Here is a 21,844-nt window from a genome sequence, read left to right as displayed (position 1 = left end):
AAAGAATTTGCACTAAAGCACAATTTAATCTATAAACTCATGGCAGTACTTAGGACAAACAGGCCAGCAAAAACTCCTATAATATTTTGTAAGACTTAAACATGTAATATATTATTTAAAAAAAAAAAAAGAAATTAATATGACCCAAAAAATAAAAGTCAGGGCTGAACTATTTTTTTTTAAACTGTTCCTTGCTGATAACCAAGTGAGTAGAGAAAAAGCTTCCTGGGCAATGCAGTCCAGCCAAATAGAACTCCAGATGTTTTGTAAGTTTATTGGAGTTTGCAGGAAGAGCAAAGCTCTGTTTTAGACCTTTTATGGACAGAAGAAGGTGGTTTTAGGTAGAAGTTGATTGTTAAGCTGCAGCTTTTACCTTAGAAGTAAAATCTGAAGACTCCTTCAACTGCCAAAACTGCTTTGTTTTCCTGCTTAGGAAACAAAAGCAGTTTGTTTCTAAGCTCTGGGTCCAACACCTGGAATGCTTACAGGCAGGAATTTTTACACTTACACACACAAAATAGTTTAAAAAATGCCTGTAGGTTTTGACTTTAAACTTAATATTTTCATTGTCAAAGTAATTAAAAATACCTTTTTAGGACCCTCCTGTGAACACACTCTATAACAGCTGAGTGTAGGAAGTACTTTAAAGCAAACATGCTGAGAAACTCATTACAGAAATTCAAATATATCTCCTTTGAGACATGTAAATTTAATAGCAATGGGTATAATTTTATAAATATATTTCAAACTTAAAATTTCTAATTAGATAGCTCATTGATCCATAGGCATTGAAGTCTAACCAAACAGCCATCTGCAATTACAATTGGGTTGATCATTTCGGTTCCCAATGAAAAAGCTCCATAACTGCCTGGAGGCTTGGCATTTGTGAGGAACACCAAGGGATCAGCTTGCCTGCTAAAAAAGCTGTATTTGGAGCTTGGGGCAACTGCTGTGTGTGGGCTACCCTCCTGTAAAACACAGGTAAGGCATGGTATGCTCATTTGCCCTGTAATAGAACAGTAATTTTGACAGTATGTTCAAGGTTGAGCTTGGCAAGTCTGTCTCATAACAAAAGTAGAAGTGGCTTGTCTTCTTTATGTTTCCTACCTAAGGACAGCTGATTTGTGTTAGTTGATCTGGGATAAAAAACAAACAGACAAAAATCACCTTATTTTAAGCAATGAAGAAAATACCTTCCAATTCAAGAAGGCACTCAGGGTCCTTCAACACTGGAACAGGTATAAAACAGCTTATCAAACTTTTGACCAGAGATCTAACTCTACAGTCCCCTCCAAAGTGTTACATCACAGTCTTGCAGAAAGTCAGTCTTCAGAGATATGCATGTTTATCAGACCAGGTTCTGGTCATACATGAGACCAAGGCAGGGGAGGGAGGGTGTTCACACAAGAATAATAAACAGCTTGTGCTGCTTCTTGATTTTACCCTTTGTACTTCTTAAAATATCAGCAATACTGTGATTTAACAGAGCTGATTTAGGTCAGATCTCACCAACTTGTCTGAAATTTCTCAGAAAAAAAACAACCAATGAGGTTTTATGAAGTTTGTGCCCAAGCAGTGCTTCTGATAGCTGTTACATTGCCACAGTCTCACATACTTGTCTCAGCCCGTGGTAGGAATCTTGATTTTTACAGGATTACCTGCAGGTTGCTCCTGTAGTCCTCACACCATAAACTTCTAAGGTATCAGGCTGCATCTCCTTTCTGTGCACTGATCTATGTAGGCACATAGTACAAGCCAAATGTGACACAAACATGAGAATGATCCTTTTCAGATGAGTGGAACCAGCAGCATCCATGAAGTTATTTAAGTGTGTAAATGTTGCAATCTCTGTCCCCAGAGACTGGTGGTTGCTGTTCCGAGTGGGTTTTTTTCAGTGTGGGGGTTTTTTTTCAGTTGTTTATTTTCCAAAGCTATTCATGATGAAAGCACAAATATCTGTCTAAACAACAATACTCTGTTTATCAGTTGTGCTTGGTGTATCCTTGTCTTTGTTTTTGTTCCTTTTCTTTGAATGGAGGAGAGTTTAATTAAATTCTTTGGGGATAGATGTTTATCCTGAGCTCTAAGAACAAATGTGTCCATCAGAAGAGCTTCTGTATCTCTCTCTGTGTACAGTTCACTGAACAAACCCATTAACCATTCTTCTCATCAGGATGTTCCTTAGGAACACCTTGCATGCAAAAATAAACACCAGAGAAGTCCTATTTGCTTTCATGATGAATCTTTCAGCTCTTTTCATATCCTTCACTATTTTCTTTGCAGTTTTATTGTGTTATTTTTAGGGCCAGTCATTCTCTTGACCTCTGGAATGTCAAGTTTGAGTTCATATTAACAGATCTGGCTCATGCAGAAGAGAAATGTCACTGAGAAGTGGCATAAGATGCTCCTCAGCTCCAGACTGCAAAGGTGAAGTGTCAGCCTGCAGCAAGCAGGAACAGAGAAGTCATTCAGTGATTTCATGTTTCTGTATTGCTCCAGGCTGCAGATACTAAACTAAATGAAAATCTGGAGATGAAATCTTCTGGCTTATGTTACAGGGATCAGACTGGATGACTTCACTGGTATCTTCTTGTCTTACAGTCTAAGAGCTGTATTCACACATTTCAAAAGGTCATTCTTCTTACCTTTGACACAAAAACCAGAATCTGCAGTAAATTCACTGTTGTCTCCTCTTAAAAAACAGAACAAAACTCAGCACAGCCAATACCAAGGGTCCTAGCCTCCTAACAGCCCATCATACTTGCATTTTCCCTATTTTACAATGAGGTGTGTAAGCAGTCTTACCTCAGCTTAAATGAAAAACAGCTCTGTAGAGGCTGCTTGTTGGTTTTGGGTTTTTTCATTGGAAAACTGATTTTTTGCATCTCCTCAATTCCACAGTTTTGAAGAAATGGATTAGAATCTGTGGCAATGGGGTTGTGAAGAGTGATATTGCTGGGTTGCTCAGCACTGGTTGTACTCTCATAAAGATCTATAGTGCTGTACAAAATGAGCACAGCCTGTGATTGTTCCTGTGTTATTGGCATCTGGTATGGTCATAACATCATAAAACAGTTTAGCAGGATTCTTTATAGACATCAGAGTAAAATGTCTTTCCATGATTTCCAAAGCAGAGCTTTCATTTCCTCCTCTGTGGGCTTTTTTTAAGATTTCATGGAATTACACTGTGGTGTAGGTGAGATAGGAGGAAAAAAAGATAATTTCTGTTTGGCTTTTTCCTCATTATTCTTGCTGCATGGTTTTGTTATAGCTGAATGGTATCTAAGAATCAAAGCTAGTAATTTTCATCAGTCATTATAGTCCTGAGTTCTTTTGCTTCCTCCTGAGATAAGCTATCAAAATACCTATTTTTCATATTTTTATTCTCTCTGCCAATCAAAAGGAGGCTTGTACTTTTAAATGCACCCGTATTCTTTCCTGGCAGGTTCCTAGAGTGAATTTACTCATTCTGGGATGGCTAATTTTCTATGAAGGTGCAGCAGTTGTTAGAGAAAACTAGAAATGGCCCTTCAGGACTGACTATCATGTGCTTACTTCGCTAGGTCTAAAGCTGCTTCCGCTGTTCTTAGTCTGAAAGACTTGTTCACAATGGTGGTGGATGAGCATACTGAAATCTGAAGTATGACACTCCCCAGAGAATAATCCTCCTATATGTATTGCTTATAAGCACAAATCTTAAGGTAGATACTTGATACATTATTAACATCATTGCACGTCAAGCAGTCAAAAAGCTCTCGCTGTCCCGTGTGCAGCACTGTTCACACATTTTCTCAGGTATCTGTGACATCTGCCTCAGGGCATGTAGTACTTTGTAATATATTTGAGAAGATTTCTAATGTGCCACCTCATGGAATGGAGGTGATTAAAAACTTGCTGCTCCTCCTTCTTAACACTCTTCCCAGTGTCAAGTGTAAGAAGCAGTTGCAGTTTCAAAAGCATTTAAGATGACCTAAACCAAAAATATACTACTTTTGTCTGATCATATACTGTGGGACCTTCCCTGCCTCTGTGCCCTCATCTTACACTTCAGAATATTGAATGGTGGTTTTGACCCAAAGCAGCACTGAATTCTCTTGGTGCCAGGAGGCTGGGGTATGTGGACCACTGACCTTGGGGTGAACAGCCTTAGTATTCCCTTAGTGGTGAAAAGGCAAGGCAAGAACATGGACAGAAGGCAAGCTGTAGGCCAGTGACTCCACTGTAACTTAAAGTCAAGGACTGGAAGCAGGCAGTCTGTCCAAGGACAAAAGCCAGGAACTAGTGCTAAGCCCTGCAGCTGAATGACCACAAGGCAGTAGACTGTTTCCTTCCTCATCTAACAGAAAGGATAAGCCACCAGTTGGGCTCACAAGTCAGATTACAGATCACCCAGCCCAATAAGAGGCTGATTACAGCCAAAGGTGGAGTCTGATGGTGGCATTACCTTGGAAAGTTTATAGCATTGTCAACCCTGCCTAATCTCAAGGCTTGGTCTGGTAGATATGCAGTACCTGATTAATGCACTCACATCACCTAAAGGTGGGGACTCTTTACCAGGGACTGAGATGACCAGGACCTCCAGTATGACATTCTCTCTCCATTTTTTCTCCCTCTGCATTTTTTCCATCCTTGTCTTGTTAGGGGACTGTAATGACTGTTGAAATCTTACCTCCTTCTACTTCCAGGTTCTCAAAGTCTGGGGAAAAATGTCTAGGGATCACTTTGGAGTTTGTTTTATTGCCTTCATGTTTGCCAAATGTATTTGTGTACAGATTTGTTAAGATGGTATTTTCACATGCATTTATTATTTTTTAACTTTAGTTAAATTTTAACTTTAGTTGAAGAATGGACTTTTCAATGCCAGGAGGAGGGAGCATATTCTTATTTTCCATCATCTGCCCACATTACTGTTATTAGAAAGCTGTGTGCACACACGCATCCTTCTTGTTAATGCCTCTTTTCCCAGAAAGTAATTTAGAAACCTCTGTGGCTTCAAGTTGGCATGAAGTTGTCAGACCTTACTCAGCTGTAGTTGATGGGCATCATGAATTGAATTTTCAGCAGAAACCAGAACTTTTATTCATGGTGATTGTAATAAGCTAAAACATGCTGGTTGGTTGTGGTTTTTTCCATCATGGTGCTGAATTTACGCTAATTACATTATTCTGAACTGACTTTTAAAACTTAATAAGTTTGATCCATGAGAAGAAGCGTCTACAGTTATTATGATTACTTTTCTTGCAGTGCATTTTGAAATTACTCTGCAGCAGCACAGAGTGCTCCTACATATGGACCACAAATCAAATTGCCTGATTAGGTGAAATTCTAGACTTTCAGCAAAGTTTAGTCATGCTAAATTGCAGTAATAATTGTTACATCATTTCTGCTCAAGGGAATCTCTCAAACACTTCAGATATAATTTTGTTTCTAAACTGACTGTATAATTAAATAATACAGTATAGCCAGCAGTAATCTTTCTCCATATTTAAATGTAAATATTACCGGTTACCAATAGGAGCCATAACACCCCTAATTGGTTGCAGCTAATAATATATTATGTCTAAAAAATGTTAACTTTAAGGTTATGAAGTCAAGCATTTAGAAGTTGGGCAATGTCAGCATTAACGTTGCCCAGGCAACTTCCATTTTCTTGCCATTTGTTTTCATGCATGTTACAGTTTTTAATTAAACAATCAGTGTTCTTTTTTCCTCCTAAGTCCACTGCCTCATTCAGTGAACTGGTAGTAATTACAGATTTCTTTTTATCTTCCTCATTAAGAGCATGACTCCTAGCATTGTTTAACTCAAATTATCAAAGCCTTGCTCAGAATATTTTCATTCCTTTCCTCCTCTGTGTTTCTATGGTGCTTTTACCACAGTTGAGCACTATATCCAACAAGGATGTGAGTGTCAGGTTGCATAACTCTCTTTTTAGGCAGACCTGGAGTTTCAGGAATCCAGACCCTTGTGATAGGAATGTGGGCTACGGAAGCGATAAGATGTGGGGAATGTAAAACACTTCTGAATGGGTTGTGCAAAGACAAAACACTGAACAGGGAGATCCAGATCCCACTGGAAAGCATACCTAGAATACACCTTCTGTAGGGCTGCAAGAAAATAATTCATTTTCAATCACTTTTGTACAGTCAGATCTTAACACCATTCTGGGTTTATGGTTGATAAACTCTACTTTTTGTACAAAGTTGTCTGAAAAATGCTTATGAATGACAAAAACTTTGGAATGCTTTTTTCATAAATAAGAGCATTTCCCAATCTTGCTGTTACAAATACCACACCATACTTCATCACAAAATCATAGAATGGTTTCGGTTAGAAGGGACCTTAAAGATCATCTAGTTCCAACCCCTCTGCCATGGGCAGGGACCTTTTTCATTGGACCACATTACTCAGAGCTTCATCAAACCTGGCCTAAAAAACCTCCAGGAATGGGGCATCCACAGCTTCTCTGGGCAACTTGTTCCAGTGCCTCACTACCTTCACAGTAAAGAATTTTTTTTCTGATATCTAATCTAAACCTGTTCTTATAAATAGTCTCTCCTAGTGACAAGTGCCCACCTCTGGTGCAAAAGTGCTGAGCTTCCTGGCAGTAACAACCTGGGCAGTTAGCTTGAAAACTCTGCCATGAAAAGCTGGGCAAAACTTTTTCTGAGCAACTTGATCAGCATCACATGTATAAGATCCTGAAACTGGAGCACAGGCCACTTCTCCAAGGCCACATGCAAATTCTTTGATGATCAGATAATCTTTCTTCCTTTCCATCTTCCCACAGCCTAATATACTATCTGTCTTTTGCAAAAGTAAGTTAAAGGTCTAGACAGACAAGTTTTATTTAGTGAAACTTGGAGTCATCGTCATTGCAGCCCCATCTTGTATGCAAAAGGAGGGAGGGTCCTGAAGAAAAAAGAATAGTTTGGGTTTTATAATGAAAAATTGTTTCCTTTGCTTTAAAATCCACCATTATCTCCTGCGCTAGATTAAGTGGTATTGCTGTGTACCTTTTACCTTTTCTGTAGTCAGAAACCATTCCGAAACAGAAAGACCAGGATTCAGTCCTTTCCTTTGTCTTCTTTAAAATAAGGATTCGGCAATGACAAACAGTCTTGAACCAGGACTGTTTCAGTGTTTGTGAGTTTGAGTTTGAAGTCTCACTGATCTGTTTACGTGCCCTTTTTGTCTATAAATCTCTCTTTTTTGAAAGAACCCTGAAAACCAGTTTCTACCGTGTAGACCAGTATTAACCAAAGAGGAATGATTGCAGTTACTGATTTAATTTACATTTTGTAATATGTAGTTACCTGAATTTTTATTTTAAAGGCTTTCAAAGAGACCCCAATGACCCCTAGGAAAATGCCCACAGTGCATGACAGCAAGGCAGGAAGTTCCTGTTAGCTGGCAGCTGCAAAGTTGTGATTTTGGTTTGCACTTCTGGAACTGAATGATTTGGTTACTCCCTAATCCTGTTTTAGGGGCCTACATCTTTGATTCCATAGACACACATTGGTTTTAGCAAGTATATAGCTCAATGCAGACTTACTCTGATTTTTCATTTGTTGCAGGATAATTTCTTTCTTATCTACTAGATAGTTCCTATTTACTCTGAACTTGTATACAGATGCATCTTATTGGTAAGTAGAGTTAATTAACCGTAGAGAAAAACAACATGTAAACATGCTTATTAGTTGTCTCAAATATGCTGTATACATAAGAAAAAAGTGCATTTATGAAATATTTTGCACTTAATTTATTAGGCAAGGGAAGTATTAACTGTATTAATTGATGTATCAATTAATAAAATTGATTGATTCCTTCTGGTCACTAAGGGCCATATGCTGTGTTTGGTATAATTTGGCCTAAAAACTCTCAATCTGCTTGAACACTTTTAAATACATTAGCAGGAATTTATCTGGAAGTTTATATGCCTAATACTTTCTGCAGATCTGTCCCAATGCCCTTTGGGTTTTTAAAATTACAGTATCTCATCCTCTGCCACCTGGATTTTATTTGCCGCAGCAGAAAACCAGCAATCTGGCTTTCTTGATCCCTTTTTCAGACTAAAATATATTATTCCAAGTAAAGAAAATTTTCTCTCAGAACCTGCTAACAAAACTGAAAATCAAAGTTTTGTGTAAACTTGGTGCTGGATTCACTAATCCAGCTGATCCCTTATGTTCTTAATGTAACTGAGGTCATTATTTTTCTTAACCCTATAAACTAAGAACTTGATTTTTTCACAGCAGGAATGACGATGTTTGCACTGTTTTTAAAAACAAACAAACAAAATAAATAAAATATATATGTATGTACACCTCAGTTTGTAAGAATGTGGCATAGGTTGAATGAATCATGAAACAGGCTCATTTGGCAGTCAACATTACAGTAGTTTGCTACCTGATTCCATATATAATTAAACCAAAGCAGGCTTTAATTGAAAAATTTTAGAAGACTCATTTGTTGCCCATATTCCAACCTGAGATTAATGTCTGAGAAGATTATCAGTCTGAAGCCTGCTTAGTCACTTTATTCCATTATTTTGTACTCTGACAATGTGAGCTAGGTGTTTGCCATGTATACAATCAGTTTACAATGAAAAAGCACACCAAATACTGTTTAAAATTATAGCAGGTAGATGTGTTAATACATTCTAAAACCAAAGGTTGTTTATCTATATATTGCATATTGACAGATGAGAGCCAAAATAATTCTTTCTGACAGCCGTTTCAGCTGAAGGTGGGTAAATTATTTAGCTTCAGAAAACACGTTTTAAATATTCCAATTAGCAACTGAGTTTTGCAGTAATTTCCAGTCAGCTGGTGTCAGACATGCATACTGGATGCAGCCAGGTTGGTTCTGGCATGCATTGCAGCAGTGAAAACCAGGAGCCAACATTTGCTTTTCAGCTGATTACTCTGGAATCACAGAATTGTAACTAAAATGTCATTAGCCCAGTGTTTGTTTTAGAAACTGAAGTTGGGGCTGGTCCAGGTCTCGCTGAAATGTTTTAGGATTTTTGCCACAGGTTTTAGGCAATTGTCCCACTTTGAGCTGAACATACAAGAACTGTTTGACCATTTGGTTACTGAGCCCCTTAAACATTCCAATTCAGTGCCCCTTAAATATTTAGGCCCTGCTATGAGCAAAATCATTTCCACAAAGTCAAATTTCTTGTTTTATAACTGCCTGCTATTTTACTGTATTATTTTTGGTGAGCTACCCTGAGTCTGAGCTGGCTCTTTCAGGACATTGGGGGTTTAGACTTGCAATACCCTCTATTATATTCCCAAGTGAATGTTTTCCTGTTTAGAGTTAGTCATGAGAGAGCATTTAATTTTGAAACACATACCACATGTTCCCATCCTTTGTTTGCACAGCTGTAAGAGAAGATACCTTCATGGAAAGAACAGTCTTTCCAGCAAGAAAGAATCATCTTCCAAGACAGCCATTTCACTTCCTTTGTGATCCTGCAGCTTCATGGCTTCGTATTAGCTATAGCTTCATATTAGGTTTGCTTGGGCATCTGAAATTAAAATCAATGTCTTCTTATTATGTGGTATAGATTAGGTTTTAGATTGATGATACCTGAAGATCGGCACTGTGTGAGCGCACAAAGAATGTAATTTATTGACAACTGGAAAGCCATTTTAGCATTACTACATTTTAGTATTACTGGTTGTCTCCAGTTTTCTCATGCACTGTAAGACTGCAGGTTACTATAAAAGAACGAGACAGGCAGCTGTATACATCTCTTATTAGCTATAAATAAACCATAGTTTGACATAAAAATAATTTTCATTTAAAATACATAACTTTTCTGAAAGTGAAGAATGTGGAGTTCAGTAGCATGTATTCTTCAAATGAGATCTACAAATATGAAATAAAATAATTTAAACACATTCTAATCACAGAACTGAACTTAACAGAATGAATGCTACTAAACGCAAGCCTACAGTACTTGGGGGGAATGAGGTGAAACCATTGATAATTTGTGTTTATAATGTCTGCTCTCATATGTGCATGGAGAAAAGACTGTATCCCAGAGAAGCACTAGTCTGGAAAAGTCACTTCAACCCAGACAGACCTTTAATCATCAAAAAGTTCCTGATAATAAGGAGGATATCCTACATTTTAAAATTATTTTTTTCAACAAAGGAAGTAGCTCAAGGAACTTAATGGTCTTGACTAATTTTTATTTTGTAGCCATTGATCTCATTGTCTCTTTCTTTTTTTGATTCAAATATTTTCAAAGGAAAATCCATATTCTTGCTTTTTCAATTCCTAAATAGTTTGTTAGCTCTGAGAGTACTCCTGTACAAGGAACAGAATATATGAAAAAAACTACAGTAAAGAAATATTTTGCACCAGCAAAATACTGTAGCTTTCAAAAAACCAGTACATCAGTCCAACAGTTTCTGTTTCCAGAAAAATTTGACTTGACTTTTGCAAAGGTTTTACTTTGCTTCACTTGATTTCAGCAAGTATTATATATATGGCTTGAATAGTTTACATTTGAATGAAAAAATATTTGTTCTATGATCAGCCCCTTAAAATAGTTTGTGATCTGTTCTGATAGGTTTTTTTTAAGGAATAGCTGTTAGATTAATTTGTACTTTTATGTATGATATCTTAATTATTAATATTTTAATATATTAATTTATACACTATACATTAACTATTGATATGTAATAATTTATCTTATATACTATATAAAATTATACATAGTTTTATTTTTTCATTACCTCAGAGCTTATAGTCATGTTTATAACAGTATCTTTGCTTTCTGGGTAATTGTAGAGATTTGGAAAAGCAAAATCTTTGCTCAGTGGGGAAACTCCTTTGTGTTGTCAGTTTTTCACTTTTTAATCTTCTAGAGTATTTAAAACAACATGGCATAAATTTGTACCCCTCCTCTTCCCCCTTCTTTCCCCAAAAGCCAGGAAATCCACTATAATTTTATTATTTTTGCAGCAAGAGACAGAAGGCTATATGTTCTTAAGTCCCCAGCACGTGTTTAGGAATGACTGGATCTTTAGACTGATTGACCCACTCTCCCCTCATTTTTATTTCCACAGTTTTGATACAGTGATTGCCCTCTCTTTATGTGGTACCCTATCTTGGGTATGGTATCTCTCTGAAGCATTAGTGTTATTTTAGACAGCAGTGGTTTGTTCTTTTTTTTTTTGTGAAATAAGGTGAAAGTAATTTGACTTTCTCCTTCTTTTGTCTGGTATAGAGTTAGTTTTCTTCTTAGTAGTTTGTGCTTTGCTGTGTTCCAGCCAAAACGAGTACAAATTTGGTTAGATGATGGGCTTCAGAGTAGTTTTCATTCATTCCAGGACTCGGTTCGTATCTAGTATGTTATGTCATGCCTTTTCCGTGCTTCTGAGACAGTACCTATGAGGTGAGGCTCTTTGCTTGTTTGCCTCTTGTGTGCCATGCCTGACAATGTCATGAGACTGATCTTTTGCTACCACGACTGCAGCCTGCTGAGATGGGGAGGTATTACCACAATCTTTGTGTGTTTTCTGAGGAGGAGTGTAACGCAGAATCAGCTCTACTTAGAAAGCAGTATTTGGGCAAAGCCTACAACTTTTGGATCTTCTTGTTTATCCCAGCAGATGGGAACAGTCTGACTCCATCCAGTTCTCTGAGCCTCACAGTGGCGAACCTGATATGATCTTTTAATTTGATTTTCATTAGAACACAGTCTTTACTATTTACTATTTTTTCTTTTCTAACATGGTGACAGTACTGTCAAACATATCAGGAAATGTGTCAATTCAGATACAAATTGCATGTAAATATTTCCTGTTATTTTCCAGTCAGTGAGACATTTTGTTATTATACTAATTTTCTTCACAATCTATTTGAGGCCCAAAACACCTAAGTGAGTCTAATTGTGTACTTAACATTTGTCCATTTCTGTGTGCAGTGAATGTTGTTGCTATGGCAGGGCTACATGAGGGCAGGGCTGTGAGCAAAGCTGGAGTGTTCTGCTTTGGTAATTCCTGCTACCCTTCCCTCTTATGCTTTCCACCCGCACTGTGGTGGGACAGCACTGTGCGTGGAGCCAGGTAATGCAGGTAAGAAGAGTATGTGCCCCAGCGCTGCAACATCTCATTTTCTGTAACCGTACTGTAAACTTCCCTGTTTGTGGAGGAGACACTCCATGCTGCAGGCAAATTCACCAAGGGGTTGAGTGGATGTTCTTGAGCACATCAGTTTTGTACTTAGGAGAGCACAATGTTCCGTTAATTTATTTTTCACCCTCTAAAAAAAGGATTTGGGACTTAGACTTTTTTAAACTTCTGTGACAGACAGTCAGCACTCTTACAAAATACTTTACAAAAAAAGAGGTGATATGATGTCTATAGCAAAGCAGCAAAGCCTGTGGATTTCAGGCATCGTTTCCTGCTTTGCATTCATGATTGCTCATGAGATACCATCCATGTTCAGTGCCAGGGCTGAGATCTTGTTCTCAGCAATGCCTTGCAGGCTTGTTGAATTACCAGGTACTATGAGTTTAGTGTTGTAAAATCTTTTTGACTTCTCAAAATAATTTGGTTCCTAATTTTTTGTCTTAATGTAAGTGATTTACAAGCTTCAAGAGTGCTGCTGCCCTTTTTCACCTCTAATTATTTTCATTTGAGAGGAAATCAATGATAGCCAAGAATTTCTTTGTCACAAAAAGTTTAACATCTTCAGGCATGTTTGACAATGTCCTTGTTACAGAGCCAAGACCATCTTTTCAAACATCGGCTTATCCAATATTTTTGTTATTTTCTTGTCATTAATGTTCTTTTGGGCAGCATCTTTTTTTTTCACTTCTGGATGCTGTCTTTTTTCCCCCCTCCCCATTCTCTTTCTTTTTAATTTACAAGCTCAAAAAACCTGTTTCATCCCTACTGCCTGTGCTTTGAACAGCTTTCATTATTTCACTATTCAGACCTCAAGGAAACTGTATTTCTTGCAAGGGGAGAGTGTCTTCCATACCTATCAGTGGGCCATAGCCTCTCACCTATAGCAATAGGTAGAGATTGCTAGTAGTAATGTTCATTAAAGCCTTTAAATTTGAATTATTCAATGAGAAGTCACTGAACTTGCAAAACCATTCACGGTTAATATCAAATAATTAAAAGACAAGACATTTTGCGTTGGCTATCAAGGGATTTTTAGGCTCTTTATTCAATCCAGTTGAAAATGGTTGCTCACCTCTGAGAAAGAAAAGCTGTAGAGAAAAGTCATAAAATAAATCTCTGGTAGAATCAACAGCAGGATTCATCTCCCATGGCCTGGCCAAAACCATGGGATATACATAGGTTATAAAGAAGTAGTGGGGGATTAACATAGTGCTTCTGAATAGGTATATTTGAGGTAAGTGTGATGTGCTGACAGCTCAGTTCAGACAACTGGAAATACCAGTGATATGTTGGCAGCTCAGATACCACAGAGATGTTCTTGTAAAGTAGCTTGCACATATTCAGTACTTAAAATTTTTACGACAGCATCTTTTGAGAGGACTAGATCAAAGACCAACTGGTATCACTGAGGGGGCACTCAAAATTACAATTACAATTCAAAGAAATTAGGTTACATGTTCTGACAAAAACATATCTTGCCAAGATTGCTTGAAGATAGAACTTGATGCATCGGTCAATTATAATCTGAGTATGTTGCCACCAATCCAGTAGATTTCTTTGTTCCCTTGTACCTTCTTTGCTTTACTTGGTTGGGTGGTATAGCACAAACATCTACACTTGATGTACTCTGACCCAAACATTAACAGGAATGATAATGTTTCTGAAGAAGATATAGGTAAGCAGAATTATTATTTTAATATAAAATCTCATCACAGTGGCCTTTGTAACTACAAGAACACTTTGACCAAGCTTACGCTCAGAAGAAACTGGGTCTGGGAAAGACCTCAAAAGCTCATCTAGGCCATCCTCTCAAGGTTCATGCCAGATTCAACTTGGCCTAGATTGTTCCAGGATACTTAATACATCTGTATGGAATAATCTCTAATGTTGAAGATCTCACATGACCTCACCTGCCTTCTCTGGCACTTCCTTCTACTGTTTTTGCTGTTAGAAAGCTTTTCCTAATGTCTAGCCGCAAACTTTTGTGCTGCAACTTTTTTCTTCTCCTCCATACTTAAAACTGACTTTACCATAATGCTCACAGGGAGGTGGTAGAAATAAATGAAGTGATTTTCTGGGTATAAGAAACACTTCGTGTGGGTGCAACTTTTTCTGGCACAGCTGAGTTTTTACAGGTACCACTTCTGTATTTTTGAGAGACTAAAATGGTCTCTTCCAGCTAAAAACTGCACAAATTGGCATAGCCAGTACGAATCTTATCTAAGTACATATTCAGGTAGTGTCAAAGCTTTGTATTTTTGGCTTCACACATACATTAATCTGTAGTTAACTTGAGAGAAGTTCTGGGCTACTGTCCCATAAAAAAAATGAGTCACAGGTCCCTTTTGTATAAGTTTTTTCATTGGGACAATGACCCAGGGACTGTACTGAGCACTATTTCAAGTACAAATGTGTTAAGATGCTAACTATTAATAAAATTATAAAGTTTCCGTGATACCATATCAGGTGGAAGATATGCTGGCCAGAGACACTGAGGCAGAAGCAAATTGTACTCACATATAAATTTCTCAAGGATATTTCTGACCAGCCTCAGATCCATCAGGATTTGGGATAAGTGGAGTTATTCTGCCTGCTGTGAATTCCACACTTCAACCTTCTCTTCACTTCTGTCTGAAGGGTTTTCTGGACAGCAGCAATGATGGGGGTGTGCTTACTTAGTAAAAAGGCGATTTTAGCTCCTGATTCTGCAGTTCAGTGCCTGACAGAAGTCTTTGTGTCTCTATCCACATATTTGGAGTTTGTGTAATGGCACACAGAATTTCAGAGCAAATGTTTATATTTCGGAGCAAGATGCTTATATTTCTCCTTCCCTCTGCCTATTATATGTGGGCAGAAACATTCCCTCTTCTGTGGGTTTTCAGAAGCACTTTGGATATCTTTGTGTCCAGATAGAGAATAAAGAATGCCCTAACAAATGTGGGGGGGATACCCATTACACTGACATCAAGAATATGTATTTGCCCTTCTCACCCTGGTCTCAGGTGAATCCATTAAAACATAATGATCCACATATTCAGCAATTTTGCAGTAGCTGCTGAGAGATGCTTGTGTCCTCTGAATCCTCATGTTATGGTCTCACCATGTGATGTTTGTGTGCTGCACTGCTCTGCATTTTCCTGCACTTTTTTCAAATGCTGGGAAGCATTTCTGAAGATCTTAATGTTTTTGATAGCTCACAGATGTTGATTATTCCACTGGGCAGATCTTGGGTTGTGGCTCGAATGCTTCAGAAAAAATACATGGACTTGCTTTTGTCTTCTCCTTGGAGCATATACTATCACCACAGAAGAGATGTGGGAACTGACAACTCAACACCTGGAACTAAGTCCCTACCAAACTCTATTAAACTGAAGAATTCAGCTGCTTAAATGCCATGAGAGAATTCTGTTGATTTGTAAAGAGTAAGCTTGTTGTGCTCTAAGTATTTTGACAGATCTTCAGCTGGTATAAATAATCACCATCAGTGAAAAAAAAAAGCCTCTTGAATTTGCTTGAGAATTTGGCCATATATCAATGAAGTTTTCAAGCCAAAAAAACCCCAAACAAACAAACAAAAAAACCCCTACAAAAACAAACACACCCCCCCCAAACAACAAAAAAACCTCACCAAAACAAAACCAAACCAACCCAACCAAACAAAAAAACACAAATCAAAACAAAACCAGGCATATCAGTTATGTTTGTCCTGGCATTGTATCTAATCCTAAAAGTACTATAGATTAGATTATTTTAGAGCTAGGGGATTTTCTTGAAGTATTATAGACTTTTTGTTACATTGAAGCTATCCTTTCCAGACAACACTGACTTTTAGGTACCATTGTTATCCATGACCATTCCTCAGTGCAGGACAGACTTAGCTAAGACATATCTCTGTTTTAAGGATATGAAAATAACAGATGGGATCCATCTGCCTGCCATGCATAGGCAGGAAGCAGCCTTCTCCCTTTAGCTACGTGATGTTATCTTCAGCCTCAGGATGTTATTTGACTTCTTCTTAAGACACAGAAATAGTTGTGAAGAAACTAAATCTTGCAGCAGTTGTAGAGCTTCTGTAACTTATTTTCATTAGCCTTAATAGGATGAATTTGTGTGTTATCTGGTGCTTGAACTGGTAGTTTCCAGTTTTCCCAGTGTGCTTGATAATGGTTTCATGCAGCAGCATACTTTACAAGATCATTTTTATGTTGCATTTTCAGGAAACCAATTTGGTTTACAGGTTGATAGCTTTTAACTGCTGTTGGGAAATGGGGGAGGAGTAGCTGAGGCATCAACACACACTGATTGAAGTATAGGTGTGTTCTTAGGTTATGTGTTATGTGTTATAGAATAACACAGTGTACAGTATCACTGTGATCTACCACACCTATTCCAGGACTTGTGAAGAGTTCTCTGGTACTGTTATTTGTTATTGCCTGAGAAGTACAGTCAGCATGAGCTAGGGTTATTTGTGCAGGTGGAGCCAGTTCTAGTACCCTTATTCACTGAAAGATAAACTTAACTTCTGCTAGAGCGTGCACAGAGTTTCTGAAACACTAAATAGCACATAAGAGTAAAGGGATGCTTTGCATTACTGTAGAGTGGTCAGGATGCTGTTTTGTTCTCTGCCACCTTCTGATTGTAATTGAAGTGTGAGACACAGTCATTCCATTTCTGAAACACTAAATAAGTGCAATGAAGTGGTTTCTCCACAAACCATTAATTAAAAATAAAAATAAAATAAAAAACAAAACAAACAAAAACTCCCCCCACACACCAAAAAAAAAACCAAAACAAACAAACAAAACCAAAAAACCTACCACACAAAATGCTAAAATGTTTTAATTTTTATGTTTATTTTAGTCTTGGAACTGAACCAGGTGATTATTCCTACTTACGGAACTGTACCGGATCAACAAAACCTTCATACTGCTGAATGGGTGGGTACTTCTTTACTTTAACTTGATTGCCTGTAATATATGCTCACATAGATATGCAGCAGACAGTAGCTGTTCCAGAAAACTAGCATTCCTTTGCATTTGCAGCACATGCAGTTCACCTGTGTTGTTGAATCTGAATTGCTGTTATCCCCATTTCCCTAAAGTTACCTGAAGTCATTGACTCAGATGTGAAACTCAGATGTGGACTCATTTAAGAGTGACCCATATATATTCACTGTAAACCAGTACATACACATAGACCTCCTCTCTCTGTGTAATTTTGTTCACAAATGTATAGGGTTTGTGTGTGTATACAAGGATAAATAGTTCTGAACACACCCTACATATAAACACACATATCCTGTAAATTCGTACACACCCAGGTATTAGTTGCCTGACAGGTGAGTTCAGGATTCATTTTTACAGAAAGCTTGGAGACACCAGGAAATTCCTTACTCCAGATACTGAAGCGATAAGAAGGAAAAAGACCAAGAGGTGTCTGTTCCCTTTACCAAAGTTCAAATTTGCCAGCTTGCCTAATGTTCTCTGCAGTTACAGGCTGCTGGCTCTAGCTCAAGATCCCCTGCCTCAAATCTCATAGGAAACCAATACCCACGGTAATGGGAAATGAGTTTCCTTCTGGAAGGTGGATACCCTTGCCTCCCCTGCCTCTGTGTTTTTGCAGCTTCATTTGAAGCTGCTTCCGTCTCTGGAAAAATGTTTAAACATTTTTCGAAGCATGAGGTGCAACCAAGAGCTTTCATTTCCCAACTGAGTGCTCTCCTTCTTAGACCCTCTGTGGTTCATTGAATTTTTTTATGTATTTATAGGAAGTAGAATAGCATCAAAACAGCTGGACTGTCATATACCTTGTGGTTAGAACAGTCTCTTCTAGCAATCTTCGTAGAATTTATTTTTATTTCTCCTGAAAATTGATGGTCAAAATCAATTTTTATTTTTGGGTATTTTTATATATATATAATTTTTATTTTGCTAGTAAACTCATGTTTACTAGCAGTTGTAATTTCTGCTCAGTTTTAGCAGCATCTTCTCTGCATTGCTACTTCCGTGTCAGGCCCCCCTTGTCATTCACTGGGTAGTTTCAGTGAGTTGGAGGAGCCAGAAAGATAAAACTGAGATATGCTGAACCTGATTGCTAAATGAATGAGGGCGAAGTTCAGGTAGAAATGGAAACCAAAGAGGAAGCCTAACCTTAAATGATTGAATGGAAGGGAAGTACTATGCCTTTTGTATAAACCTAGATCATGCTTTGCACCTGGAAGCATTCTGGAAATTTTATTTCATTTTGCAAGTCATTCTGGAGTAGCCAAAACTAAGTAAATTATTGGCTAATAGAAGCAGTCCTGTTCTTCTTATGGTACTGTCTCTAATTACAGGGTCATATACTAAGTTTACCACAAGATCCCTGCCACATTTGACACATGAATAGGACAATTATCTTCAAGAGCCCAAATTCTGTGTGAATGTTGTTTGTACTACTTCAGCAAGGTGTAAATGTGGCAGGAAATTACAGTGACGGAATTAAAGGCTCTTATGACCAGTGAAACTGAGTTCAGTTCTAGATAACTGGACTTGTGAAGTCACAGCCAGCTTCTGTTTGTTTCCTGAGTGTCAAAGGAGACCATCTCTGGCCCCAGTTTGTGTTAGTTCAAAGTAGTGACTCTCTCTTTGAAGAGAGAGAATTGCTGAGCTCTGGGAAAAGTCACTGTCCTGGTGTCTCAAGCTGAACTCCAAATTTAGGAGACAGTGGACAGGTTTTGGCATTGATGTCTAGATACCTTATGTGATCACTGTTAAAATGAGCGTTATACTGTTACTTTATGTCCTGGTAGTTCTTTTAAAATTAAATTTTTCAACATTTGCAGAACATTGGGATTCAATGAGAAGAATACCACAGGCATAGTCAGAAAAAAATCTCTACTTTAAGCATCTGGGCTATTTAGGTGTGGTGTAACAAAAAAAAAAGAGACATTAAATAAAGAAGATAATAAGGAGTATTCCATAAATAGGAGCAGATTCCATAACTACAAGGAGCCATAGAACTATGTCATGTGATTGTACAATTAAATCATATATCATGAACAGTATGTACAAGGAAGACAAAATTGCATAGATATCATTAATTCAAGCCTTTTCTAGCTCATGTTTTATTTTATAGCTTGTCTGCTTTATAGGTACATAGTTTGAATTTTTATGTAACAATAAGATTTTTTTTGAGAGTCAACATGTTCAGAGAGGAGGTTAACTTCTTCAAACTGTCTATTACTGCTGCCCCTCACATACAATTTCTTCCACAAGAAGGCTTCTGGGAAGTTCAAAAGAGTGAATTTCCTAACTCTTGCATCTCCAGAAAGATGGGAGTTGCTGAAAAGCAGGTTTTCAGCAGTGCACTTTGTTCGTTTTATTTAAAAGTAGGGCCATTTGGTCTCTCTCTAGTCAGGAGCGACTGGAATTCGTCCTGCAGCCAGCAGCAACCTGACGCTTAGACAGGAAGTCAAGTGGGTGTCTGCTCCAAACTTAGCTCAGGGGACAAGGCATCCCAATGTCTGGCCAGTTACCAGCTGCTTTCTGCTGACAGAAATGTGTGACTGTAATGACACCCCATATTTTTTCTAATTGTCTTTAGTCTATTTCAATTTTTTACATAGCAAAAATTCCTTTGCATGTTGAGGAAGTGAAAGAAAAACCTTCTGATTAGGTGCTTGCTAATATTCTCATTGTTGCTAAAAAGAGAACTAAAACAGTCCTCTGTTGTTATTAACAAATATGAGTAAGAAGGGAAAATACTAAAGGCACAACAGTTTTATGGCCCTGCAGACACAGACTAGCATTATTATGCAATATGCAAATAACATACCTCTTCCAGTATGATCTTATATATTATATATATCAATGGCATCCAGAAATAAATGCTTGTGTTGGTCCTAATGTCAGAAAGTTGTGTCTATTAGTTGCTCAGAAGAGAAAGTAATAAAAAAATCTTGTTATATGTCTGTGACAGTAAGAAGAACTTCCTATTTCTGTAACATTTTCTTCAAATGATCTCAAAATCCTTTACAAATAATGATGTTTCATGATACCCTGCTAATATAATTTTTTCTTTTCATTTACTTGATTTGAAGTTTCCTGAGGTGGGTAGAGAGAAATAACTGTGCTCCTGAACAAACACACTGAATTTTTCACCTTTGTAAAACCCACAACTGAAGTGCAACCTGCTGTCTCCGTGGGACTGTCACTGTGCCCCTGCAGAAGGATTTTTTGCAGGTGCCTTGTCAGCAGAGGCAATATTGCACAGGCTTTGCTCTGCTCTCTTCTTTCCCAGTACTGATTTATTCCCTGGCATGCCACAGGAACCTGTTCTGAAGCATATCTGAAAATTATATGAGGTTGCAGACAAGTAGTTTATCCCTCCGGTAATGATTACATTTGGTGCTATTGACAGTCACACCAAAGATTCATGCAGGCAAAATAAAACACTTCTTTTATCCTTTCAGTTAGATAAATCATTCCTGCAAAATCTCTTGTTATTAAGAAAATCACCTTACAATACTGTGCTTGTTCAGGGTATAGTAAACAATAAATAACTGCAATTCCCGTGCACATATTTTTCTTCATGCTTGTCTTGGTGCTGCCCTTCCCTCCCATTATCCCCACTGAATGTTTAACTATATAATGCCTAGAGTAACCCTGGAAAAGTGATCAGGTTTCTCAGTAGTGCAACTGTTTTTCCTCGTCTGGCATGAAGCATTGCTGTTTCTGAAAGGAGCTTTCCACTTGCATGGTCTCCTTTCATCTTCTGCTGCGGGCATCACATGTAGCCATGACTACAGGAGCGGTCTCAAGAGTGAGACACGGCAACTCCCCTTAGATACCAGCAAGCCTGGTTATACTTGCGGAGGGGCACACGGAAATCTCCCTCCTAAGGAGCTCTGAGTCAAGAGGCTGTTTGGGTGTTCCATAATGTGGGCATTTGAAGCCAAACCAGTTACTTCAGCCTTTACAGCCCTGTGTGGAGGGGCAAGCTTGTCTTCATGTCCCACTTGCCCCTTCTCTGAGTGCCGCTGTGTCCCAGGGCTGGGAGAGCAGATGCTGTTGGCTGTTGACTGCTTGTGCTGGATTACCAAAGAGTGCAGGAAGCTCCTTATTCCTCTGCTGAGGTGGCTGCTGGGGGATGGGATCAGGGAGGATGAAGAGAAGGGGAAGGGGAAGGGGAGGGAGAAGGGGAAGGGAGAGGGGGAAGGGGAAGTGGAGGGGAAGAGGAAGAGGAAGAGAAGAGGAAGAGGAAGAGGAAGAGGAAGAGGAAGAGGAAGAGGAAGAGGAAGAGGAAGAGGAAGAGGAAGGGGAAGAGGTGTGCATGGCAGAGGACCTCTTATGGCCAGCACCTCCAGTGTGACTACATCATTGCAGCACTTCCCAGCTCCAGCAGGATTCCAAAATCTCTGTGTACCTCTGCTGGCAGCAAGGGCCCAAGCAGTGGGGATGTGTAACAAGCATTAGGCACTGAGGAGGTGGTGTCTGCATTTATACATGTTTCTGGGCTTTTTGTTACCGCAGGCTCCTTCCAGTCTTATTCCTTGGAGTGAAGAGCCTCTGATGCTCACCTGATCTGACCTGTTCCAAATTCAATTGCAGAGATACATCCACATGGATGCGGTCAGGCTGCTTCTAGGCTAACCCATGTAGGTGTAACCTCAGTGTTCCAAAAAGCTTTAGTCACAGCCAGGTCCTCCT

The 21,844-nt window shown here is 38.4% G+C and overlaps 1 protein-coding gene across 1 annotated transcript in view; it reads left to right on the top strand.

The window, feature by feature from the left end:
- The window catches only part of ANO6 (anoctamin 6), a 69,698-nt gene that overhangs the window by 10,445 nt on the left and 37,409 nt on the right, over positions 1 to 21,844 (top strand). The window contains exon 2 of the mRNA XM_018080169.3: positions 17,016 to 17,092. Within this exon, the coding sequence (XP_017935658.3) occupies positions 17,016 to 17,092 (77 nt within the window). The remainder of the gene's footprint in view (positions 1 to 17,015; positions 17,093 to 21,844) is intronic.

This window comes from Manacus vitellinus, unplaced genomic scaffold (genome assembly GCF_001715985.3).
Source record: "Manacus vitellinus isolate BGI_N305 unplaced genomic scaffold, ASM171598v3 scaffold_5_pilon, whole genome shotgun sequence".
Taxonomy (NCBI): Eukaryota; Metazoa; Chordata; class Aves; order Passeriformes; family Pipridae; genus Manacus; species Manacus vitellinus.
Note: the sequence above shows the minus strand (reverse complement) of the source record. Positions and strands in the feature narration are given on the sequence as shown.